At 37.7% G+C, this 27,096-nt stretch overlaps 1 protein-coding gene across 4 annotated transcripts in view; it reads right to left on the bottom strand.

Moving 5' to 3' along the window:
• LOC128992431 (E3 ubiquitin-protein ligase UBR4-like) overlaps nt 1-27,096 on the bottom strand; it is a 92,001-nt gene that overhangs the window by 35,186 nt on the left and 29,719 nt on the right. The window contains exons 21-51 of one of the 4 annotated variants that reach the window (XM_054416001.1): nt 26,811-26,909; nt 25,949-26,162; nt 25,381-25,538; nt 23,885-24,109; nt 22,572-22,786; nt 22,028-22,346; nt 21,118-21,312; nt 19,858-20,113; nt 19,000-19,218; nt 18,244-18,448; nt 17,330-17,535; nt 16,839-16,998; nt 12,972-13,153; nt 11,745-11,990; nt 11,147-11,281; nt 10,645-10,924; nt 9,763-9,960; nt 9,256-9,351; nt 8,782-8,907; nt 8,469-8,602; nt 7,582-7,739; nt 6,984-7,136; nt 5,960-6,161; nt 5,027-5,198; nt 4,208-4,327; nt 3,754-3,999; nt 3,290-3,412; nt 2,926-3,137; nt 2,238-2,399; nt 1,677-1,835; nt 479-634 (exon numbers count right to left, since the gene is read on the bottom strand). In XM_054416001.1, coding sequence (XP_054271976.1) covers nt 479-634; nt 1,677-1,835; nt 2,238-2,399; nt 2,926-3,137; nt 3,290-3,412; nt 3,754-3,999; nt 4,208-4,327; nt 5,027-5,198; nt 5,960-6,161; nt 6,984-7,136; nt 7,582-7,739; nt 8,469-8,602; nt 8,782-8,907; nt 9,256-9,351; nt 9,763-9,960; nt 10,645-10,924; nt 11,147-11,281; nt 11,745-11,990; nt 12,972-13,153; nt 16,839-16,998; nt 17,330-17,535; nt 18,244-18,448; nt 19,000-19,218; nt 19,858-20,113; nt 21,118-21,312; nt 22,028-22,346; nt 22,572-22,786; nt 23,885-24,109; nt 25,381-25,538; nt 25,949-26,162; nt 26,811-26,909 — 5,731 coding nt within the window. The remainder of the gene's footprint in view (nt 1-478; nt 635-1,676; nt 1,836-2,237; nt 2,400-2,925; nt 3,138-3,289; nt 3,413-3,753; nt 4,000-4,207; nt 4,328-5,026; nt 5,199-5,959; nt 6,162-6,983; nt 7,137-7,581; nt 7,740-8,468; nt 8,603-8,781; nt 8,908-9,255; nt 9,352-9,762; nt 9,961-10,644; nt 10,925-11,146; nt 11,282-11,744; nt 11,991-12,971; nt 13,154-16,838; nt 16,999-17,329; nt 17,536-18,243; nt 18,449-18,999; nt 19,219-19,857; nt 20,114-21,117; nt 21,313-22,027; nt 22,347-22,571; nt 22,787-23,884; nt 24,110-25,380; nt 25,539-25,948; nt 26,163-26,810; nt 26,910-27,096) is intronic. The other 3 variants (XM_054416002.1, XM_054416004.1, XM_054416003.1) reach the window with 3 other exon arrangements.

The raw sequence follows: 27,096 nt of genomic DNA, 5'->3' as shown, positions 1-27,096 counted from the left end.
TCTTAAAGCGAATGCTGATCAGGTAATCAACAGGTAGCCGGTTAAATCCTGACTAAATCCATTAGTTTTTTATGGTTCTTGTCTGGATCCAGCTGTCATCAAAGCTGGATCAGCTAGATCATTGAACTTTGAGTAAAAAAGCTATCATCTCATTCAGTCAACGTCCTTTACTAATCTTGACTTTCAAATACTTATCCTAATAACAGCATCATATCTGTTAGAAGACCTTAAAAAACAATAATGAACAAATGGCAACTTGAGAAAACATATAGGGAAACCTTTAAATTTACTATTGTGGTTCAATGAATAGGGGTGTGTTACTAGCCTAAAGGTTAACATCTCTGGCCTCAGTGCGAGAGGAATAGGTTCAATCCCCGGCATATCCAAAAAATGAGATGGCATTTTACACCCTCATTTGAAAAAAAACAATTGCTAAGCTAGACAGTTAGAAAACATCAAATATATTGACTAAACATACCTGCATGAAGGGTATTGCTCTGACGCCGCCCACTTCAGTCAGCTTGGGTACAAACTGTATCAGCTTCTCCAGGATGCTGAGTCTGAGGTCATGCAGCTTGATGCCTCCCTCCGTCTCTACCTCAGCTTCCACCTCAGTGCCATCTGGCTCTTGGTTCTGCAACAGAGAAAACTACATTGCAGGTAATTACGAAGGTGGAATATTTGTAGTTGGGGGATTATTTGGAAATATGGGTTGGGTAGATATTTGCAAGGATACCTCAAATGTTAGGTTTGAAGATGATCTTGAACCTAGTTTATGCTTTACGTTTACAGTGGGAATGGAAGGGAATGGTGGGTTTTCTTAACGGGTAAATGTGACAAGATGATTTGTATGGAAATTGTAAGGAAGCGTAACAAAATAAATTTAAGAAATATTTACAAATTTCATTTTTATATAGAAATCAAGTGGAAATTGGTTAGTTCTGGTCTTAACAATAAGGCAACAATAATTATAATAAAACAGAGTTCTATAATAAGGAGTTTGTTTTCTAGAAACTAAGGTGATTTACTACAACTATAGATAAAACATACTCCCTTAGTAGATTTCTCATCCTAATGGAACAGCTGAAGACAATTTTATTGTTAGTTCTGTACGGTTTATGTAGAGGTCGTGTTTTGTTTACAATTTGTTTCCCGTTATTATAGCCATTTAAAACATCGTTTAACCAAATAATACGATCTAATCATAAACAATAACTTGTCCCCTAGTTATATAACCAAACAGTAAAGCACAAATCAAGAAATTAACCCTAAATTAATAGAAAGAAAGTTTTTTTGACACTAGCGCCCAGTGTCACGTACATGAACTAGACACGAAAAACGTGCTTCAAAATTTACAATGGGATGAGAAGTCTACTTGTGTTGGTTGGTCTATGCTACAATGCAATGGGAACTATGAAACGTCTTCAACCCTCAAAGAATCTGTTTACCAATAGATAAAATATGTTAACCCTTTGAACCCCAGGGATCGTTAATTAATTATGCCTCAATACCTTTTTTAGACCAGTGATAACAGATGCTGTCTGTATTGAGGTGAAAGGTTTAACCTTGAAAATCATGACTCATACCCAGTTGTGTGATTTTTTTTATAAAAAAAATTATCTTGTCAACTTATGTTTTGATTTATTTTTTTTTACTAATGAATGTTAGAGCCCCACCTGGAAGCCAGCAGGAGCGCCCAAAGAGCTCGTTTCACTCCTAGCCCCCACCAGGTTCTCTTGTATGTTGTCTCCGTAGGCTGAGCTGCGACCGGACATGCTGTAGTTGTGTTCTCCAGTGATGCTGTCTACACCACTGCCACCACTCTCACTGCCTCCCTGATATACAATACAATCATCAATCATGCTGACTAGTGTTGTTTTTATTTGAATAACATTTTCACACATAATGCAAAATCACTCGTCACCGGAGGCTGGATCAAAAGGGAGAAGTAGTCTTTACACATTTCATTTTAATTAGGCATGGACAGGTAAAAATAATTGGTTGATCACACAGTGCTTCTAATTTTCCTATAAAATAACTGTTTCAAAAACTGAAAACAAAGAGTCCAAACAAAAACTTCTGCCATTGAAACTCTTCATTTGCAACCCATGTCAATTGTCAATTGTTGTTGTGTTGTTGTTGTGTTGTGTTTCATGTCAATTGTTGGTAAGTAACTAATAAAAATACACAACAATAAATATTCAAAGTTACAACCTATTCTTCTGTTATTTGCTAACCTGTTCAGCAGGAGAAGTGCGTAGTGTGCTACCATCAGTCGCTGCTGTAGAGCCCTCATCATCACTAGCACCTGCGCTGGCCGTGGTGTCACTGTAGTGGCCGGCCTCCTGACTGGTGCCTGCAGGGTTTGGTACCTGGGCTAGGCCCTGAGTGGCCAGCACCTGCAAAAGCAGAGTAGACTATACTGCTCTACTGCTACTCTACTAATTTCTTCTTAAGATAAAAATAGAAGCAAAATATCGAATCAAATGTGATTGTTTTTTGGACTGTCCACGGCCTAAAACTCTTTTCTTGGGTGAGTTCATTGTGTATTCCTTTCCTAACCCTTAATTTATTTCTAAGCCAAGTGATATTTTTTTCAAAAACTAATATTGACTGCAGAGAATTAAGGTACACTTAAGTGATGTCTAGCACTAGTAATGGTGTCCAGGACAAAGCCCAACACCACCCCCTCTCCCCTTGCATGTACTACAACGCTCATGGTGGAGGAAGACCCTACACCCTGTGTGATAGGAATTTCTGCGCAGTGCTCGCTGCTAGGGCTGTTCATTGCTTGTCACAAGTATATTTCCAGAACAACATACTAGAGCTAAAAGCACATGGTTGTCCCATAAGCGAGTTTTCTGTGCATTAACTAATCTTTACTACCGTACTTATCACCTATCTGATGAAGCAGTGCCTGCCTACCTCTAGTGCAGGCCCCGCCAGGTTATGCAGGTTTGCTAACCCATGTGTGATACTCTGCAGATTGGCCGCACCCTCATGGTCCTGTAGACTCAGAGCTATAGCCAGCTCTACCATGGTCTCGTCGTCCGCATCAGGAGGGATATCAAGCAAAGGAGCGAACCCTGCAGCTCCCAACAGCACCTGCATGTTGACCGGCACACTACCTCCAGCTACTGCACAGGCAATTGACATTTTTTAATGAAATACACTTTTTAAATTTTAAGGCGGATTCAGATTGAGCAAAACAAACATTGAATCTGAATCTTTTCAAAGGATTCTGTATTCAGATTGGGCACTCTACTGATGCTAAGATGGAATGACTTACCAGCGCCTCCGCCCAGCAGCACCATGGGCTCCACAGCATCCACCTCAAAGTGTGCCTGGTCCGCCTCCGAGGACTCTTGTGACGGTTGAGACACAGGACCTGCCTTCTCTGACTCTGCAGCTCCTGTACATAGAGACAAGGTTCACACGATTCTTTTGTAATTTGTATATTCTCTCTTGTAATTTGATTTAACATTACTTTTAAGAAATATTCATGGATGGATTGGATTGGATTGGATTTGGATTTAATGCTTTTGACTACGTTTATCAGACAATTATATCAAATACTTTTTAAAATATCTGTAGAATTCGAAATACTTCTCTTGACACATTTCATGTCCAAAATACTTTCAAAACCTTTGTTACAAGTAGTGTAGACAAATTTACAAACACTTGATTCTTTACTCCAAAAACCAACTTAAACTCCACAAAAACCAAAACTAGGAGTGCGGCTCGGTACATTACCGAGCTGACCTGGCGTGCTGCAGTGTGGTGGGGAGGGGATGAACACCCTGCGTCGCTTGAGTCTCGGCCGCAATACTCGTATGAACGCCTGCTTGGCGCTGAAGCTGACTGTCGTGTCTGGACACAACAGCAGTGCTAGGTATAGCTTGACGGCCAGTGAGACAGTGCTGTCACTTCCGTCTACTAGAGTGTATGAGTGGATCATCTCTACGATGCAGTGTATAGTGGCCTCCACGTGGGTCAGACCTGTTGGAAGATAGATGTTAGTTGTTAAGTATTGTTAAGCTTAAGAAAAAAAATACAATGTTTATTTCATTGGTCATTCACATCAGACTACAAAACTAAAAAAACTACTTACAAAACAAAAAAAACACTGTTAAGCAATCTAACTTCAGTAGACAAATGTTGCTTTGTATGACAATTAATTGTAGACAAAAAGGTCTATCTACATCACCTGGTATACAGACAGACGCAAGTGCAGGGTTTGCAGGTCTCACTGCATGTAGCTTCCACATAATCTCTGTCAACTGGTGCAGCAGCTCTTTGGAGTTCTCTGGTCCTTTGTTTTGAGAGTCTACAACAAAAATACACAGTAGAGTAAAACAACTAACAAATGTTTAGTCTACCAGCATCCAATGAGAAAAGCTATAAATGATTAAAAATAAACATGAAGAGAGATGTAAAAAATAACCTACATAAAGGCACAAAGCCATGAAGCCCTGCCTTACAAATTCTATGCAAATTGCAAACCGAATAATTTGTCTTTGTTCATTCCTGTGCCTGCAGCACTTTACTTTGTAAACGAATCACAAACACTTAGAGGGTAAACAAACTAAACCCATGAAACTTTTGTGGAAATGCCAAAGATTGAACCCATACCATTCCACCGATGTCCAAGACGGGTACCACTAGGTTAGCAACAAATCCAATTCTCCAGGAAATGTTGCACACCTCTCAATAACTGTGTTGTTATCCTGCATATTGTTTGTGTATTTATAAGCCCCAGGAACCTTGAATTAATTTCCTCAGATAAACTAGCTGATCTATTTCCAAAGGCAACTCTTTTGTTCCTTGAGCCACTATGGGGCGTACGAAATTAATTTTAACACAACTTTTAGTTTACAAAATATCTAAATAACTAGTGTAAATGTTGTTCTACTAAATACATAAAACAGCACAAGTAAATGTGGACAATGTTATCTACGGTGCAGTATTGTTGTTCCAGCACCAACAGTTAGCCATTCTGGTGCCACTCCCAGATATCACCACTGACCTGATGAACTCTCGTACGTAGCGTTCTTGGCCAGATTCTGAGGTCTGGTGACAGCAATTGCTCTGGTCATAAGCACCAGGCGGTAGAACGCCTCAGCGTCCAGGTCCTTGGCGTTCTCTACCTGACGCAGCTGTGCCAGCGACTTGGATATGAAACTAAGTAACACCTGGTCCTGCAGACAAATTTGTAAAATTGTTAATTATGAATCAACAATCAACATTATTACTTGTTGAATTGAAACTTTGATACACATTTCCTACAATTCTTCAGTTACATTACAAGATTTTATTGATTGATTGATTGATTACCGTTACATTGGTTTAGGATATTGTTCTTTTGTTTTGTTGACATAGTATATGTACATTTTGTTAGATTTGATTATTTGTGTCTAGTAACAGAACATAAGGAAAAAGTATATTACTAATTATGTGTCTTAATAACCCTAATGGTTAGCGTTTACAAGCTTGATAGAATGTCCCTCTTCTATTAAATTAAATTCTAGTTCTACACAAGGTCAAAAGACTACAAATATTAAAATACATTAGCAAGACATTAGGAAAGGAAAAGAGAATCCCCTCAGTCACAAGTTATTCTTGGTTACATTATGTAAAAAATTTTTTTAAATAGATCACTTTTCAATTTTAAAACCTCTGGTTCTTAATTAGCTAATCGAGGATAAATCACCATAACTTCATCTGATTTTTATATTATAAGCCTAAGCCTATTCTTCTATTAAGGAAATAGAAAGACCTTCATTACCTAATCCAGGTTATTTTAATCTGAACTGTGCTTAATAAAGTACTTTATAAAGTAGCCTGCAACCATGACTGTGCCATTGCAGCCGAGTGGGTGAGAGACAGGGTTTGACCGAAAGTTATGAAGTAGCACATTTATCACTCAGGGCCCCAAATGAGAGTTTACTGTGACCCTCACCTTGTAGTTGTGGTACGACTGTCGTGTGGGATGCAGTGCGGCCAGTACAGACTTGACATGTCGCTGTACACAGGAAGCTGTAGGCAGGATCAGCAAGTAAGACACCAGTGAAGTGAGGGTAGACACTGGCACCTTGCTCTGCTGATCTCCACTCATGAGTAGTATAGTGCTGTCCAACACCTCCAGTATACCACACACCACCCTACAACAAGTAGTTATTGGTCAAAATTTTAAAAGACAAGCTTTAAAAATATACTAGACAAAACTTAGTGGAAATTACTTCTTGTTGAACTGTATCAAAAGAATCGAACATTACCATCAATTTTTGGTCTTAAAATGTTTATTTTTATGGGAATGGAGAAAACCTAGAACCGACCCATCCCTAATTCAACAAACTAGGATAAGTCTAAAAATTTCATGAAATTTTTGTGAGTAATAGGAGCATGATTACATTTAATTTTAATTAGATATTTTCTTGGGGTGGGATTTGTTTCGATTGACAGAGATTTTGTCACAACTGAGAGTGATAATGATGATGTCTTTGAGATTGCAGGAAATGTCCACGATTTTGTTTTTTTTCCTAGAGAATATGTTGATGTCTCTGTGATTGAGGGAGATGTTGAGGGTATGACCGCCATGGGGGTTGACGATGGTGTTGTCCCCAATATTGTGGGATATGTTGAAGATACCGTAACAATGATGTCCCTGTAATTCCAGGAGATAATCGACGTAAAAATTCAATAAAAACTCAAAATTTATTTTGTTTGTCGTTATTATTATTTGCAAGAATTTTTGCTCACAATTTTCAAAACAAACTAAGTTTTTCTTTGTTCAACAGGAAAAAACATTCAGTCCCGTTTCCATCCCAAAAATAAGGAAGGGGGAAAACCTGCCCTATCCTGAACTAAAACTACAATCACGTCAGTCTCTAAGTAAAAAAATATATTGGGGGACTGAGCTGGTCTTAGTGTCCTAAGACAAAAAAGTAAAAAAATATTAAGTTAAATAAAAATGTACACATTACTTGTCAAGAGACGTGATGGTAGGTGGGAAGTTGGTAGCAGTGTCAGTAGTCTCAGCCGAGGTGCCAGCAGTTGCTGGGGTTGGCACTACTGTGTTGCTGGTTACCTCCTCTGTCTCCTCCGGCCAGCCAAACTGGTCCTTGGACTTTCCATAGCTACAAACACAGAAGCATGGAATTATTCTACAGGTCTAAACATGGATACAAGTTTAATATGAATGAGCATACTAAAAAAAATTAGAAAAATTAACTTTGGAATAAAAAGTTTTGCCGATGAATCAAAACATTGAAAAAACCATTTATTTTGCTCAATTCACAGATTTATTATTGAATCCATCAGTTAGGAAATTTAGAAAAAAATTGATCAAATTTAACAGTCAGGTTTGTATAAAAAATGGACATAAAGGAAAACAAATCTATTTTATCACTGTGATACGGATGAGAACAGAAATCTCTATATTTTTATAAAAGTTTGGTAGATAAGCCAACCTTTTCCCTGAGCAAAGGTTAACGAGCGGCAATTGATCCAGGGTTAGTTAAAAGAGGGTCTACTGTAAAGGCAAGCACTACCCTACTAGTGATTTAAAAATCTCACACTTACACTTTAATAGAGTCTACCATTGTGACTCCCTCGGGGTCTTGCGAAGGGCCGAAGGTGACAGTCAGTTTCTTGTCAGCTTGCAAGCTCTCCTCTCGAGTCAAAGGCAAGTCAAACCACCTGTTGCGAGCTACTGCAGTCTGTGTGGTGCGTCCACATACCTGCAATGTGGTATAGTTTAGAATCAACCATCAGTGTAACTACTGAATATTGTTAGTAATTTTTCACTAAGCATGATAAATTTAGGGATTACTTCTTAATTATTTGTGTATCCAATGGACTACTGCATGTGGAGTTTCGGATAAGTTTCTTTTTGGAAATCAGATTAGATTGGATTTTTAAAAGTACCGCTACACCAGGCGGGTATTTTAAAGGGGAGATTAGTGAACAATGAGTGTTGAATTAATGAGATGACAGCTTTGTTACTGACTAAAATCAGCAGGGTCTCTAGCCTAGATCATGTATTAAAAGCCCAGAGATCAACTGGATCCAGTTTTGAACCATAAAATTTTTTTTTACATTTCTCAGAATCGAACTGGAAACCTTCTGATTACCAGGGGAGCACTAACCACCTGGCTGGAGCTAGGTTGTATAGGAGTATGAATAGGAAACCATTCATTGGGAGGGAGCTTTCTTAAAACCAAGAAAACTACTGTGAGATAGTAATGTGTCTAAAATTTAAGACCATTACTACATTCAACTTCTTAGAAAGTTTAGTGCTCCTTTCCTGGAACTCCACTATTTTATTACGGTTGATATCCTACCAAAAGGATCAATCAAAGAGGTTATTGGTCATTAAGAAACTATGGCTAAGAAAATACACAGTGTAAAAAGGAGGAATAAATATAAATGTTTATCGAGTAGGCTATTGAGACATGAACCAGCCTAACCTCAATATATCCTGGAACTCGTTGAACATCTTGGTTGCCGAGCAGAACTCTAATGCCAGTGATGACCTGCGTCCCGTCATTGTTGGTGATTTCAATGTTGAAACCAGTGGACTTTGTTGACACAACATACATGCCTGAAAAATATTCAGATAAGAATACCGGTACACTCTTGTCAATGAAATTTATTTCTAAAGTAAAATTTGGCCATATCCTAACTTAATTTAAGTATAACATTATGTTTTGAACTTAAAGGAAAGAAATGAATGAAGAATGAAAGAGATGAGACAGTTTCTCAACAAACTATAAATATTACCTGTAGTATTGAGTCTATTCTTGATCTGTTGAGCGTTGTATATCTGGAGAAGATCGTTTCCTCCATACTCTACGTCATTGAGCAAAGTACTGTGCTCAAAAAAGTCCACGGGAAAAGTGACTGCGCCTACAAACAGGAAAGTTGGAAAACAAGGTCAATAACAAAAGGGTTCTTTATTGTTTTAAATATACATATTTCCTAATAGATTTTGTACCATCATAGATCAGCTGAACACAATTTTAAAGAATGTTTAATTGCGGTAAAAGTAATGTTTCAATGTATTATACTTATTTATTTTCTTATTAGCCAATTTCGCCCAACACATTATCTTTGGTAATATAAATTGTACTATTTCATTGCTTTCGTGTAATTAATTATCTTTATTTCTTATCATCTAAATAAAATGTATGTGACTTCATTACAACACCTGAAAAGACCTCATTACACTAATAGTCAAAAGATAGTTATCGTTACCTGGAGATTTGTTCACTTTAGGTGTTTTCTTCTTCTTAGAAGATTTTAGATTAGACATAGTGCTGATGGGTTGAATTGCAGGAGACAGCCAGTATCCTATAACAATGCATGTTGGTTAGTAATAGTGATGTGTTGGTAGCTGAAGACAATTCTTAAGCTGAAATCTTAAACGTCTCCGTGGTCAAGGCAAAATCAAGAAAATCTTGCCAGGTTACAGAAACAAATCAACATTTTCCATTAGGACATTTTTGCAATAGTCAAAAAAAGCTTATTTCGGTTTGACCTGACCCGAGCTTGCGCCAAAAATTACTTCCTGCTCAAACCATCCTCTTAAGCCAACTGTTGGCCCAATTTTACCCAAAAATATCATGCACCAAGTGACCACTAACCGAAACTCACAACCGCCGTAACATTGAAAAAGCGATCATAAAAACATACCATACTGACAAATAATATTTGTTATGCCATCTAAAACTACAATGTTCTACACAGCATCTTGCAGTGTACCTGTGTGGTCCATGGCGGCCATGTATATGCGCAGACTGCCGTCCTCACACAGCAGTATGAGCGTGGTGCGATGGTCAGACCCTGATGACGGGTGTCTGATGGCCACAGTGTCCATGATCTTTGCCTTCACTGGCACTACCTTGATCTCCTGTATCAACACTGTGTCTGGCTTCACCATCAGTATCACAGGGTTGTTGCCTGTACATCACATAATTGAATATCATCTCTGGAGAATTAATGAAAGAGAAACTTATCAAAACAGATTTACCAGAGTAAGATAACAAAGAGAAGATAATGCTCAAATATGATCAAAAAAGTATTATCATGTAGCAACTGTGCATCTACTCGAGTCTTCAATTTATTTATTTGAAAAAAAAACCAACTGTTTTGTTATGGTTTAGATGAATGGATAAGTTACATTGCAGTAACTGTGCAGTTTAATTACAGTGAAAACAACATTATATGATTGCTGGTGGAACAATTGATAGACAGTAATTAGAAGAGCTTCCTTTTTCAAAAATGCTTTGTTTCAAACTACGTCAGTGACAATTAAATGTTTATTTTTTTGTGTGGTGTAAAGTTGCTGTTTCTTGTGCCTGGATGGACTCTTTTCATCAAGGTAGAGCAAGACTTAAAGCTATAGAAGAAAGATTTTTACAGTAGCACAAACTGTTGGTGGTTCATTTGATTTAGTGTGTACAGCTGGTGGATACAGAAGATATTTCCACTTACAGTATTCAAAAGGCAATGGTCTCTGATCATTGGTCTACACAAAGAATGATCCAGGAGTTTTCTCACAAACTATCAAATCCTAATCTGCTTTTCAATTAGATTTAATCCCCGACAATTTTATCATCTAATAAATCACACAGCTCTACTCACTAGTCTGCATGACGGAGCACACCAGCCCCGGATGGTTAGGCACCTCGCTCCACTGACACAGAGGCTGCGGCTGTCCGGATGTTGCGTTGTTGGCTTTCCCTGACGGCGTCGTGGTGGCTGGCCTGCTGAGCTGTATGTGAAACACAGGCCCCAGCGCGCTGTCCCGGGCCTTGACTGGGGCGATGAAGCTCTTGCCCTGCACGTAGCTGAAGAACAACAGCTGCAGCGTGTGGGAGTAGTAGACGGACACTCCGCCCGCACACACACTGCCGTTCACATCCTGTCAGCGGAACAAGGTGATGGGTAAGATGTGTAAAGAGAGTAAATACACTACAGAGGCATAAACAGAGACTACGGTGTGTACTAAGTTCACTACTAAAAATTTGTTTTTAAAAAGGTGAGAGGAACATTTTATTTTGGAAAGATGACTACAATAAAGTAAATTATATGAACTAAGAACATGCAAAATATTCAACAGTACAGGTAAGCGAATATTTCCTACCTTGATCTCTGGATGCGACACATCCAAAGTGTTGGTCACATAGAAAGGTCCATGCTTGGCTGAGCTGTCATCGTCCATGTCCTGACTGTAGATGTACCCAGTAGACGACATCAGCAACATTGTGGGCTTCTCATCCTTTAAAAGGCAATACACATGAGAAAAATATACATAGCCTATTTTTAAATTGCTCAATTGAAGTTTTAACTTTCTGCAAATTTACTTGTGTATTTTTTAGGGGTCTGCGGTACAGAAAAATTAAGGTCGGTACGGTATAATATTTTGTACCTTGGTTCTCGGTACAAAATTGGTACGCAACGCAGCTACCAGTAATTTTGTGGTTTTCTCCTCAGAATTGTATTAAAACCATTATTTTAAATTTTAATGTTGACATTACTATGAAAATGTATAGTAACTTATCCTACATTCATGGATTTCTAACAACAATTACTGTTCCACACATTATTAAAACCTTTTACTTCCAACAGTCTTCAACCGAGGCTAGAGCAAAAACGAACGTATACAAAAGGCATTGCCGAGCGTTCCCGATCGAGTATGGACGCAGAACCAAAAACATTTTTATGAATAAAAAAATGAATACCTGAGGGCAGATGAAGGTGACGTCTCGTATCTTGCCTGTGGGCACCAGGAAGTAGTACTGGGGACTGAGCACATCCTTGCCCAGGTCATAGATCTTGACAAAGTCAGCAGTGACTAGCGCCAGCACGGTCTGTGCGCCAGGCAGCCAGATGGCACGGATGATGAAGTTGCCCGTCTCTAGCTGAGGGTGGAGTACCAGGTGTTCTCCCACTGAGCCACACGGATGGAACGTCAGTACATGGCAGTCCTGAGGAATGAAGTATTTGTGTTGTAAAATTATGTAATGTAAACAAATTTCACCAACACAGCCCTTAGTATTATCTGGTTGAAACAACCGTTGCAAACCCATAAAAAAAATGAGATACAAATGCATACACACAGACAAAGGTGTACTGAATATTAAAAGAATACTCAATATGAAATATCCAAGAGAGGAAAAATTTATTCTCAACTTTAATGTTTTTAAGAGGCCAAATGGCTGATTAAATAAGTTTTTTAGGTAATAGTTCATATAGGAAAAATATGCAGAAACATAGATTTTTGGAACATTTTACAAAAATTTTATTTGGACCCACTGAAGAGGATGATTAAATGAATGTCTTCTAATACAATATATGAGACTACAGGTAATTTACGTTAAAAAAATGTCCTTGTCCTTTTAAACAAGAAGGACTATCCCTTCCCATTTAACCCTTTCAGTGCTATGCAACGATATATTGCTGTGTGTCCTTGCACTCAGTGACGATATATCGTGCCGGCGCGACTTTCGATCATGTGGGTTTAAATAAGAATATCGGTTGACTCAGTTCTAGTTTAGAAACAGCGATGGTTTCTTTCCATTCCTCATACGATCGAGGCCCAATATATCCTTCCTTAGCCATTTTGAGAAGAAAAATTGTATTTTTACAGATTTTTTTCCCACACTAGACTTTGCCCCCGTGGCAAGCCTAGCACTTTTCGGACGAAATAAGTAAATAACTATTAGCACTTTTTGGAAAATTACAAAAAATATTCTAGTATCGAAAGGGTTAAGAGAAATTATTCATCCTTACCCAACTAGAAGTAAAGTCATACCTGTATATCAATACCTAAAATATCAGTATTGCGAAAAATCTCTAGGCACCTACACTTAATAATTGGCTGAACTCAATACTTTACCAAGACACTCCTTGAACTCCAAAAGGATTTTGACAAACATACTACTGTAAACAGCTTTTGAATCTCGTACCCTTAGTCCACACACTGCCAGGAAGTCCTCATTCCACGGGTTGCCTGTGAGACTCAGTACTGTGAATGGTATTGGTGCTGATGCGAGCCTGGTGAGAGTCAACTTGCGCTTAGATGAGTCGGCCTGCTTCAGCAAAGCACTCAATTGCAACACGGTGATCTTGCCCTTCTCATGAGATACTGCTGCACACACAACGACTATGTTAGGGCAGTAAAGGATTCAACCATGCTAAACTGTACTGGATGAATACCACTTTGTTGTAAATTTATTTATTTATTATCATCACGTTACATTAATGATTGACATGTGATTTGTCAAGAAAAATCTATTGTAACAACAACCAAAATATTGAATACTAAAAAATAATATACATTTGTTAGGAAATCTTCCTGTGAACAAAATGCCTTCTCCAGAAGCCATATCTTAAGGGTTTTTTTTTATTTTTTTATTTTGATGTGCAATCAATTTCTTTCATTGTTGAAGGCAGCTTATTATACATTTTGGGTCTCATATTGTAGGGATAAATGTAATAATTTTAGTCTATGTTGTATTGGTTTTATTACATTTTGAGAGGGCTGACTCTCCAGTGTATCTAAGTTACTAAACCATCAGAGAAATGTCATAAATATAAGAGCTGTAAAAAGTGAGAATTTTAAATTGACTGATATATTCTTGGCAATGTGTATCTGGAGTAATATTGGCTATAATTATGTCTAATCGCCCTTTTTTGAAAAATAAAAACTTTTTGCTTTAACTACATGATCCCCATAAAATAATTCCATAATTCATGATTAAAGCGAAATAAGTATGATGTACTGCAATTTGTGTATCAAAATTTGTTGTTCTCTAATTAAACTTCCAAAAACAAACATAGCTTAAGTAAGTCTTTTTGATAAATTTGTAATGTGAGTTTTCCAATTTAAATATGAGTCTATTTTTATTCCTAAATAATCAACTGAATTTTGAGAAACTATCAAATTTGAGTTTAAATTTAGGGTGATCTTTTAATAGAGCGGCGATCTTTTTAGTCCCACAGCAAAAACAGCATTTTTCAACACATGCAGGTCTACAGTGGTTCTTTTCATCCTTAAGGTTAAAATAATTAGCTGGGGTCAATGATGTTAGCTCAAGTACTTTTTGCTTTATCTGCATCAAAGAGTGCATAACAAGGGTATTTATCGATTGCTATTAAAATTATTTTAATTAATTGTTGCATTGCTTCTTGTATTTTGTGTTTCCAACCCATTCAAGTTTTTTGCGGATTTTGTAATGGAATGGTCCATGCCTTGTTATTTTGTTATATGACCTCATTAATTAATTAACCCAATGAATGAGAAGTTAGTGGCATCTGAGGGCAGGATCAATACGACAATCGTACCAGCAACCTTCTTTAAATTTGAAAGTGTGCTCTATAACCAATCGGTTACCCTGACAATTAGAGGTGTGCGGATAGTGAAATTTCATTTCGGATCGGATTCGGATCGGATAGTTGAGGCTCGGTTCGGATCGGATCGGATATTGGGAGGTTCGGATTCGGATATTTTCGGATTCGGATAGTTCGGCGCGGTTAATAATAAGCTGCATATGTATTTTTAACCTACAAAACAATGTAAAGCTGTGTAAATAAACTTAAATGACGATTTTGAACTATAGAATTTCAAATTAGCCAAGTCCACAGTTTTCTCTCTCTTGAAAATCACAATTCACAACATTTATTTTCAAAAGTTGGTTGCTTGAATTAAGTACACTAGCAGCCGAAATCTTCACAAACACCTTAGCTCAGCAGGACTGGTGTCAAACGTTTGGGCTTGTTTACTTGAGGTTATGATTTATCTTGTTTCCTGGTTCTCACAAGCCAAGGAGTTCGATCTCAAGTTTATTTTCACATTGTATTTCCTTACGTTTTTGGAACGGATTATTGGGCTTAAATGGCATTTTGTGGGTTTGCCAAGTGTAGAATCACTAATGCACTAAATTGGCTCTAGCTCACGATTTGATGTTGGGCAATTAGACTTTATAACTGTGTAAAAGGTGTGTATCCCTGAATTTATAAATTGCATTCTACACATATTCACTGCCAAACATAATTCAGTAGAACCTTGATGAACCGAGAATTACACTAGCCTAGACATAACTTCATTACCCCAAGTAAAATACCAAGATAATCTTTATAATTGTATTTGAATCGTATAATCTTAGTTTGTTAAAAATGGATTGTATGTTCAACAATAATTGCAGTCCATTATTGTTAAGCAGTATGGTCCCAAATTATTGTTTTTGATTTTGAAACATCACAGTTCATTTGACAAAATTATAATTGAAGCAGCCCAATGTCAAGTCACGCGCGCTTGTGCAATAGTTTGTTTACAAGCTTTCTCCAGACCACGGGGGAGGGGAGGGGAGGGTCTGATAAGCCGTCTATTGTTCACCCCCAAGAAGGTCCGACCCTCATTAGTGCCGCTCGGCTGCACTCAGTGTTTTACCCCCTGCTGTGCGCTATGTCATAAAAGCTGATGACGTTGAATGCGTGATAAGGGAAACCCAAGAAATAGAAGAACAAAGAGAAAGAATAATGACGTTGTTATCTTTATTCCCTTTTTACAATTTCCGTTATTTTTTGTTATCTTTATGTAAGATTTTATGATTTTGTTTTATAGGTTTATAAAATAATTCTTTTTAACTACGGGAATATCAATTTATAATTTATCAACGTGCTTCTCTTCTGAAACAGCAATACCGGATGCATAATAAAGGTCAATGACCTAAAATATCACGATTGTGCAATATTGTATTTTGATGTTGAAATTAAAATCACGACAAAAGTTTGTATATATCCATGGTCCCTATCGTTTAATCATTTAATATGTACACAATAAATGCTAAATAATCGTGGTTAGTTCTAAATTTATTTTTTATTATTCAAAGTTTCTACACAGTAAGACAATCCAAAGTCAAACCGGGCAATGAATACCCAAAAAACAACGTATCTTGTTCTGTGATTGGAATACCACTCGCCGGCCAGTCCTTTCGGTTTAGGGAAGTAGTGCAAGTCTATATATAGCTTCAAGGTCTTACCCACCCCTTCCCCCTCCGGTCCTACTTGACTCACTACCCGCGCTCCTTTCGAGGTTATTGCCCAACCCCTCCCACCCTTCTATTGTGTTGCCTTTCTATTGTTTCTATTCTGACTTTTTTTCGGGAAACATTTAATCTATTGTTTACGTAACATCACAGTAGTAGGCTAGATTTTTCTACTTTGAAACAGTACTGTAAAAAAACTATTACGCAGCGCCCCTAGTTAGTATCAGGAGCAAGACAAGCACGAGTTGACTTTCATTTGACCATGGTAGTTCTTTTCTGCTTTATGTCTGTTCGTTCCAGACGAATCTAATCGTAAAGCAAAACAGCCGATAACGACTAAACTAGTTATCAGTATTGCATCATACGGCTTCTTTGCCGTTTGCTGTTAGGTCGTTGGAAACGTATTGCTGTATTTTGTCCTGGGAAACTAATGGTGGTTATGGAGGTTTTCTGTCTGTTCTGAACCGAATCCGACCCGATTTTTCGGATATCCGCACACCTCTACTGACAATTTTTGTCTGCTGTTCCATATGATTATACTTATAATCAGTCTACAGTACACTAACACAATCATGGTAAGTCAGTAAGTCAAATACTTAGAGAACAATACTTTTGTAATGATTGATAATTGATAAACCGTAGCAAAACAAGTTGGTAGTGAATTTTAGAGCTTGTAGTAAACAATATAAATATTTTTGTTTTAAGAATTATTTAGTTTAAAGAACTGACAAAAAGTTGCAATTAGTAATAAAGCATAATTGAATCAAAGTAGTACAGCCAACATACCCAAGTGTTGACGCTTGCCGTAGGGAGACGACAGGCAGCACATGGCCACTCTTCTGATCATATGAGCTGACAACAGCTGTCTGATAGTCTGTCCTTGGTCCCCGGTGTAGTTCATTTTGACATTCTCAAATGCACCTTCTTGTGAGCCTAGTGTTGGCACCTGTAATATAACATGTATGAGATGACCTTACCTATTGATTGTTACTTGAAACTTGACTACTTTGCAACGGGGATCAGACTCAGAATTAACTTAAAGGGGAATCTCCTTGGGATGCTGGGGCAAAATATTACATTAATTTTGTAAACATGTTGTATATGAACTGTTTGGAACTCTTTTAAAAAGGTTATCTATCTATGTCTTTCTAGGCGTCGTCATTATCCCGTATTGGGACGAAACAAAGATAGTGAATAAGGGAAATAAGGCTGAGCTGGTAAGGCGATTCTCAGTTTTTCATCTTGGCTGCCTAGCTTTAGCACTAAACGTAACCCACCATGAGTTGATCCGTGGTCTCAAACTTCTTGTCCAGTGAGTGTAGCTGTTCTAATGCAGATTGTGCTCTATGGTAGCACCCTACAGGTGATTGTCTGGTGCACGCAGCCTCCACAGCAGGCATGAGACTCTGCAGCAGCTCCAGCAGTGGGCTGATGATGCTGCCCTCCTTCCATATCATACTGGTCAGTGTCTCGGAGAACACATCTACAACATCAATATAGTTGTGTAACATGTCAGGACTGTTTTAAGTCTTAGGCTGGATGCTTAATCGTAGAATACCAACCGAGTATTGCACAATCATAAATGCTGTTCCGTTTAGAAAACATTGGAAATGTATTATGGACCAACAAAATAAGATGAGGAATCCCAGATTCCAGAAGGGGCTCACAGTCAAAAAGAGCAATACAAATTTTGAACAAAAAGAGAACTTTTATGTGTGTCCGGATGTGTTCAGCTCTGGACGTGCATGTGTTCAGCTCTAAGTTAAGAAAACGGTTGGAATTATTAGGAAAGGCAACCATAATGCCAACAACAATAAAAGAAATGTGTATTTATTACTACTAATATCTTTTAAATTTACGTTTTAAAAAATTAATAAGTTTTCAAAACCAGAAAACTTTCGCTTGCCTCTCCTAGAACCAATTCCTAGAACTGCTTAACACATTAGCTCAAACTAATTCTATCAGGTTGCTGGACCGTATTACCACATAGCCATGTTACTGACACAATATGTTTCTCCTAGAAGAACTCTGACCACAAGACCAGCTACACTCATGGTAATTTACCATGAATCTCAACTTGTAACTATACAGAAAAGTCTATAACGAGTCAGTCTTTTCACCGAATAAACTAAATTAAATACAGACCAGAGAAACTTAAATTTGTATACTATGGAATGCTTGCTGTACTCACCCAGCTGCTTGGCCAGTGTAGCTATCCTGTGTTTGTCTCTAGGTAGACTACGAGGCTCTCCCCCTCTCTCAGGCAAGGTAGGGGAGGAAGGTCTGCGCCTCAGAGAGCTAGTCAGCTCCATGCCCATGTTGCCGGTGTTGGTGGTGGAAGAAGTCTGGCCAGGCAGATTATCTTGCTGCAGTTGTGGGCTTCGCTTCACTAAAGCCTAAAATTTTATCTAATGTGAAATCAAACAATATGGATTTCCTGGTCATATGCATTGACAATATCCAATAAATAACATATAAAAATGGTATAAAATGGGGTAAAAGATCCTCCATTTTAAGGGTATTTGTTAGGATAGGATGTTTGTCTTAATGGGAAAACCCCGTATGGAAAAAGTAGCCCAAAAACAATAAACACAGAAAAATCATGGTGCAAAAAACTATATTTAAATGTTGCTTATAAAATTATCTATCTAGGAAGGTTTGAGGATACGAAAAATAAAACATCTTCCAAATTTAGAAATGAACAAAATTAGTTTGCATTATCAACAGTTCATTTTCAGTTATCGTATTACAACAGTATCAAGGTATTCAATTACAGAAGAAAATGCAAATGTCATTAATTATGAAATGTGTTGGATGATCAATCATTTTACTGCAAAAGATGTGTATAGTGCATGAAAGGAGTATTATTGAACAGAATAAAGACAGTAAAATCCTCAAATAAACACCTCATTGATCACACCTCAATCAATCAATCAATCACACTAACCTGACAAGAGCTGTTCTCCTTGGCACCGCAGTCGCAGAAGAAGTTGCCGTACTTGGCGTAGGTGACGTCGTGGTTGCGATGACACACTCTAGCACACACAGTGCACACACCAACACTGTCCACCATCTTGCACGTGTGACAGTGGTACCAGTGTTGGTTCATGAACTCCTTCTGGGTGATGGTGAATGTGCACAACTTGTTGCATAGACTGTCCTCATCCTACAACAATAATGGGTAGGAAATGTTGGATAGAATTTTTTTAAATTGCTTTATTTTAATACATTGAGTATGGGAATAAATCTGCAGAAATGAAAATTTAAAAAGATATTAAGAGTAAAACAAAGTGGGATAGAGTTGGGGAAGAAAAAATCAGAAGAGGGGGAGTAGAAAAAACAAACCAAGTTGGACACTTGAGAAGAGATGATTCTTCAGAAAAAAGAGTAGGCTAGATAGTGCAAGTGGGAAAAAGTCAGAGGGAACCTATACAAAGGTGGATAGATGAGGTGGAGAAGAGAGGAGTAAGATGACAGACGGTGGAAGAAGAGGAACTGTAAAGGACATAGGAAAAGATTAAGAGGTTCCAGGAAGGATCCTTTATAGGACATATTTATAATCCTTATGTTATGTTAATCCTTTATGTTGAGAAAGTTTCAATTCTACATACTTACAATTATAGAGATTGTATTACATCTCCCACTAAGTTCTAATATTTTGGGGAAGGTAAAATAAACACGCTATTTTGCTAAGACAATCTTTTAGACAATCTCTTCTTCATTAAGATTTCAGCAATGTCCTTCTTAATCTTTCTGTATTCAAGAGCTTAAAACAAAATATTCCGCTCTAAACTGTGACACTCACCGAATCATCTCCGCCACTCTCCTCATCATCATCGTGTCCCAACTCGTCCATCCAGTCAGTGTCCAGGTCAGAGGGAGGGAGAGTGTCCCCGTCCCAGGGGGGTGAGGAGGCCCGACCGCCAGCCGTGGGACACAACGCGCTGATCACATCACTAGTGTAGTTGACTATGTAGCAGGTAGCCTCGACCATGGAGCCTGCAGCCACTGAGCTAGCCTCCAGCTGGGTCAGTACATCCTTGTTGCACAGGTTCTGCTTGCTGTTGTACAAATGGAGTTGTTAATAGGATAAGAAGTGATTTTGTTTGCAAAACAACATTAATTTGCTCAAGTTGTTTTGAACAGAAGCCAAGAGGCTGACTAATTTGTACAGGAATGAATTTTAGGATATTTTAACTTAGTAGGCCTATGGTTTTTTTTTCGAGAATAGTTTAGTGAAGAAATTACGAATTTCCAAATTTGGTTGGAAAAAAATTGAACTAAAGTACAAAACCAAGATTGTAATCTAAGTAAAAGATGTAGGTAGTTATGGTTCAAAACTTGATATGTCTGAATCACAAAAAAAGTTACCCTGAGGATTCTTGCCACTGTTCTAGATAAACACTACATAGATCACCTAATAGGAAAAAATTCAAACTTAATAAAAAAATTAGGCCTAAACTACCATAATTACATATCTTCTTCCTAACAATGTCTGAAAATATGACAAGGAAACACTCTTCACACAATGTACTTGTGAAATAACATAGAGTATAAAAGCCTATGTAATGTGTTAAGGTTTTATTTTAGGACAGCAGGTTTACAGGCTTATCCCAGAATGGGGCAGACTTTCTGACCACCAATGGACCTGAACATATCTTTCATTCGACTCAACCCTTTCTCGGGTTGAAAATGGTAAAGTTGCTAGTGAAATATTCTAATATTTGTGTAAAATGTTCCTTAACTCCCAAGTGATTTTAAAATGTAGTATAGGCAGTAGGCACTAGTGTATTTTTTTTACAAAAATAATGTGAAATCTTCTCCAAGCCTACTTAAGGAACGGTAGATAAGGTAATGTAGACCAGTTACGTCTCAACCACACTAGGCTTTGACATTATAGCGCTGTTTGATTAGTGATGTTCAAACGGCAAATAAAAACAAAAGTTTTTGTGTTTCTTGTTCCAGAGTGGACTGTTCCACTAATCGAAACACAAGTCCTTAAAACAATTTACAATTGGCAATTCCTTTATGTTTTCATTCCCACCATCAGATAGTGTAAACTCACCAAATGTCGAGCCATTGCACAGCAGCCATAAACAGCTGTAGATGTCCTCGACCAGAGCCTGCATCTGCCAGTGTTGCCATGACAACCATCAACTCCTTGAACCCGACACCCTCGGCTGTGGACAGCAACTGAGAGCCAATGGGGATCAGAGCTTCTAGCAGAGTCACTGCTACATCTTCTTTGGCATCGTTCTCACTGGTGGAATTCAATATTGTTAGAGGTATTATATTATTAATGTGGAGGGTGGAGGGTATATTTTTAATATTTTAAAGTTGGGAGAGAATTTGTGAAGGATGTCTCTAAAATCAAAAGAAATAAAAGGAATGACTTTTACAGGATAGAGTGAATTCGCTTGAAAACTTTAATGGTAGTGGTAATGTACCAGTAAAAAAAAAGGTACCGTCAATGAATGATTGGGACTAAATTTGTGACGGGTAAAATGGGCGCTCGCCTCACAAATGCTTATCTATTGCTACATTTTGTTTGGATTGTTATTTCCAAAAGCAGGACAGTGACAAACAGTTTTGGTTTTTAAAAATATGAGTGATTACTGATTACTTCTCTAAGCCTTATTAATGATTTTTTTTTTTTTTTACAGATCAGGGTAAAATATTTTAACTTTCAATGTGGTCGATAAAATAAGATTTGTCTAATGGTTGGAATGTTTGAAAAACACTCCATAGTATTAAATAATTTTCAGAATAAATCTCTCCCGATTTTTTTTTAATTTACAATCGAAAAAGGACTAGTGGAAGCTAAACAAGAATAATGGGTTCAATAGTTGTCCTAACTGTTAGTTAAAAACTTGTTTACCTACAGTAACACGAATTTCACAGTTTCCAACAAAATAAAAAATAACACACAGACATAACAGTGCAAAAATCCAAAAAATATATAACATCTTGTATACCTATTCTCACTGATGATATACAAGGTAAGATACTGCAGTAACAGCTGATTCTCCTGCAGCAGTCTAGGAGCAGCCTGTTCTGTCTTGGTCTTCTCCGCAGTCTTGGCAGGGGCGGGAGCCGGGGCTGGGACTGGGGCTGGGAAAGCTTCAGAGCTGCTGCTAGATGACGGCGGGGCCTCTACTGTGGGGGTCGGGGGTTTAGCGGAACCCAGTATGACGTGTCGCAGCCAGTTACGCAGCAGGTTGGACTCCACTGTGGCCAGGTTGAGTACCGAGGCACGCAGTCGCTCTAGGGCGACGTCACCTGCGTTCTTCTCAGCTGGAATGTAGGAATGGATTGATTAATCAAATTCCTCTTTCATTCAACAATACAACATCTCAGACTTAGCATCAGACCACACTGACACCCTTTCTGAGAAATTACTCAGGATTCATTTCAGGGAGTCGTGTTTTATGCTCAGGGGGAACACAAAAGAAGACAGGTCACAATCAGCCTTTGAACAATTCAATAACTCCACCCCATACCGTTAGTTTTGAAACTCACCAGCATTGAAGAGTTTGTTGAAGAACTGCAGCACTTTGGTGCTGTACATGGTGGATTTACAAGTGCGAGGAGACGCGATGGACAACAGGATCTGCATCAGGTCGTGTTTGGAGTTGTCAAAGAACTGGTCCAACGCCTGACGACCGCTCGGCTTGTCCAACAAGCCTTCCATCCAGGACAAACACTCCTGCAGCAGCTTCTCGTTGACAGCGTCACTACAACAGTCAGTCAAACTGACAACATGGCCACTTGAATGGTGGTGATTGTGTTAGTGACAACATTGTTGGGTATGTTATGGGGAGAATTGCAACACAAGATCTAATATTAACAAAGATGATACATAAGGGGGAAGGAAAGGAAAGACAACTAACTCACTCACTTGAGAAAAGAATTGTAGAGTGTTAAAAACAAGTGTTTCAAAAGTGTTAAATTGATATTTCCACTCTACTCCAGAAATATAATTATTAACAGAAGCAGTATAACTGTTTTATACACCCTTTTATTAAAAAGCCTTCAAGAAGTTGCAAATATCAATTTAATTGTGTTGTGAACATTTTTTATGCTTCAGTTGCAAACTATTCTTCTTGGGTAGATTATTTGTGTAACTTATCTATTTTCCAACTGACTTTATAACCAAGCAGAAATGCTTTTTTCTCTAAACATTTTTTAAATAACAGTTGTCTTTTGATAGTTTAATTATTTTACTTAAAATGGCGACCAAACAAAGGTAGGTTATTTAAGCCAAGTATGAATGGAGATGAGTGTAAAGTAATGAGAGATAACTAATAGGGGGACGGGAAGGTGTCGGATTACTAAATAAATCGGGTTATTAAGGTATGAGTGATTGATATCAAGATAAAGTATGACCATTATTGCTAACGCAGTATTAAACACTACTAAACATTTGGAACGGTATAAAATCACACGATGATGTAAAACAATTAGTACCAAACAGTATGTGTCAATGATCAAAACTATGCTGCACAATGATGGTACATACAATATAGTGAGGACGAGATTCGTGTCTCTTAAAGCTTTTTTTCACCATCGTTTTTCGGCATCGTTAAGACTGCCGGCAGTGGACTACCTGACTGCCGAGTCGATGGATTATAAAATTTCAAATTATCAAGGAAATTTTACCCATTGTTAATATCTACCAGTTTATTGAAAACAACAACTTATTACAAGATCAAGTCAAACTTCGAGTTTTAACCAAATAATTCCTTTAAAATGATGAAATATAGACAGAAATAAAACCTTATTAAGAGACGTTGATAATTTTCTTGATTGATATGATCAACTGCCACACTAACCTGCAGATGGAGGTAGCGTCTGTGTAGTTGATGATGAGTGTGTAAATGTTCTGCAGCACCAGGGTGTAGACACACACTTGATGCGCCTCAGTCTCAGGGTCGCCCACAGTGCGCTCGAGTGTGCGCAACGCAATGTCATGCAGGTATTCTGTGCACGCGTCGAGTGTCAGGGGTGCTAACACCTGCACTGCCTGCTGTCTCACCACGTTGGTCTCGTCACATTTCCTGTGAGGACAACGGATAAGTGATTTACTCACCTAGATAGGTCTAATTCTATCTGATTAAGCGCAATAGCTACATTACACTTCTGTGAAGTACAGTAGACTCCCTCTTATCCGGACACCTTTTAACCGGACATCAGTTTAACATGACTACACTCGGTGGAAATGACATCTCTTTAACCAGATATTTGTATCAACACATCGGTTTAACAGGACCAGATCGGCAGGAAGTGGGCGGTACTGAAACAACCGTTCTCGTGGGAAAGATTTTAGACCAGTGTTCACGTGTCTCAATATAATGCTCTCCTAAATTTGAGTCAAATACATAGTTAAACGGTCCGTTTTTACGGTCCGTTCAGATAGTTTTTGTGGACGTTGGTTTAACCAGAAAAACCATTATCCGGACTGACCTAGGTTCCGAGGAGTCCAGATAAGAGGGAGTCTACTGTAGATATTACTTTCACACAAAGTAAAAAAGTTTCACATAAAGTTGTGGCAAGTTTCATAATAAAAACTAACTCCATATTTTCTTTTAACGATTGTTTTAAGTATCAATAACTAAAAGGATGCATTTTGGAAACTTGATCTTTTATTTTTATGCTTTATCATAGAGTAAAAAACAGAAAACAAAAAAAAAACTTTGCATGTAATCAAAAACAAAAAGCCAATGCATTTTTGTGCAACCTTTTTAATGGCTAATTTTGACTAGCCTACTCCAACCATAGTTAATTTATCTTTATGCTAAATAAAAATTAATTATTCTAAGCTCAAAATACACCTTATTGAAAACTATAGCATTTTAGCATTTCCTTATTTTATTTCCCCGCCAACTATTATAGCGTGAAAAACTAAATGAGAAAGTGGATAGTCAATGGGCATGTGACAAGAAAGCCAATCGGGTTTTGTGCAGCTTTTCTATGAAAAAAAAAACTGTATTTCTCATTTGTTGATCTATGTCAGTAACAAACAATCTTGGTAAAGTAAGGAAAATAATTTTCCCTAGCTTCCAGCTGGAATTCTTTTTAAAATAAAGCAATTTTTACTTTTTACCAGGGATGTGTCGATTCTTGATACGACCGATATTTGGACATTAATATAGCTATAGAGAATCGATCGTCAAAGTCGATAAGATACCAACTCGTAAAAATCTAGCCAAATAGTTGGTTAGGAGCACATAAAAGGTTTATCAGATGTTTGTTCAAGCCTTCCTTAATTTATTACTAGGGTAATTGTGCAAACCCAAGTCTAACTCCTCTACAAGCTACAGTTGCTCACATGATATGTTCACTGATGAAGGTGACCAAAGAGTGTAGAAGATGTTTCAAAGACGGATTGATTGTGAATGTCTGCTGACTGGATAGTGAAGAGATGTGTGCGTTGACCACAGCCAACACATAACTCTCTCCTGGGATTATATCATTGGCGTAGGTGTTCTGTAAAAAAGAAGAGTCCATATTATCTAGCCTATCCTATATTTTTTTAATGTTTAAATTTAACAAGGGACTGGGAAAATATTGAAACACTTAGTTATTAAGACTTTTGACATTAAATGTCTATTTAAGCAAATACTAAACACTTACTAATACATTCCAGGTTACAGAGGCCAATCTAGTGCTTACCAGCGTTTACAACTCTTAAAACAAAGGGGCAGTGACAATGTTACTGTTCAAATGAACTATCACAACTTTTTAAATATTTTAATGGTATAAAAATCTGACAACAATGAGTTTATTTGTGTAAAATTACATTTAAAAATCAACAACCACTCACATTAATAAATTTTAGGTATGGATACTAAAGTTTAGAAAGACAAACTAAAACATTCACATCATCTGTAACCTACCGAGGGGAAGTCAGTGACAGCATTAGCGTTCCACTTGTCCAGCGCAGTTCTGACGCTGGTAGGCAGCAGCACGGTCAGCGCCGCGGACAGTGACTGTGTCTTGACACTGCGCGAGGACGAGACAGCCAGAACACAACGGAACACTATGAAGTCTCCCAGGGAGTAGCCTCCGCTGGCCTCTGAGCTCTCGTTGATTTGGTACATCAGACTGGTCCTGATAAAAAACGTTGGTTAATTCACATCAACTAACTCTTTATGAAAAAAATATCCATGAAAATTGATTTGTTTTTACATAAAAACAGAATTGACGGCCTTCAAATGAAGTGATTGATTTGGACTTCAAGGTCGTATACTCGTAATAAAGTTGATCCATGAACCGAAATTACTTACCAAGTACGGCAACCAAGGATTACTCGATGCAGGGTTTTAAACCATTTGACAAAAAAATAGTAGCCTATAATTTACGAGAGGAAGAACACTTGTTTCAATGTAACATCAAGGAAGAAGGAATGGATACTGAACAAGCTTATCAAGAATAAAGTTTCAGGCAGTTAATAGCACACAAAAGTTGATAACAATGATAGAGCCCAACAGAAGGGTACTTCAGTGGAAGGTAGTAGAATAAAAATAAAATTTCTACTACTTCTTTCTGAAGCAGCCTTTCTTTCTGTGAATCCTAATATACACATTTTAGGTGTGAAATCTCAAAATTAATTGTGTTGTATCTATCAAAGGCTTAATAGTAACTTAAGTCTGAATACCATCCACTAACTATATTCAAATGATTGTCTAATCTTCTGTCTTCCAAAGAGTAGACCTGCTTGTACAAATGTGTATTATTGTTATCTACGTCCAAACCCACCTGCTACAGGCCAAAATAACTTCAGTAAGACGGAGAACATGGGGCAGCAAGTCTTGTGCCAACTCAGTGTGAGGACTGGGCTCTACAAAGTCAAAAGACCTAAAACAAACCACACGTCATAAATACATAATATTTTAGCTATGAGATAAAATGTCTGTATACAAATTTTGTTATGAAGCAACTAAACAACATTTTCACAAAAACTTAAGAGTCCTAGACTTTGTTGCAAGAGGGACTGGTTCAATTCCCAGCATATAAAAAAAATTAGAGGTTTGAACCGCATTCC

This window comes from Macrosteles quadrilineatus, unplaced genomic scaffold (genome assembly GCF_028750875.1).
Source record: "Macrosteles quadrilineatus isolate MER2022 unplaced genomic scaffold, UCM_ALF_1.0 Scaffold_4__1_contigs__length_99947679, whole genome shotgun sequence".
Classification (NCBI taxonomy): Eukaryota; Metazoa; Arthropoda; class Insecta; order Hemiptera; family Cicadellidae; genus Macrosteles; species Macrosteles quadrilineatus.
Note: the sequence above shows the minus strand (reverse complement) of the source record. Positions and strands in the feature narration are given on the sequence as shown.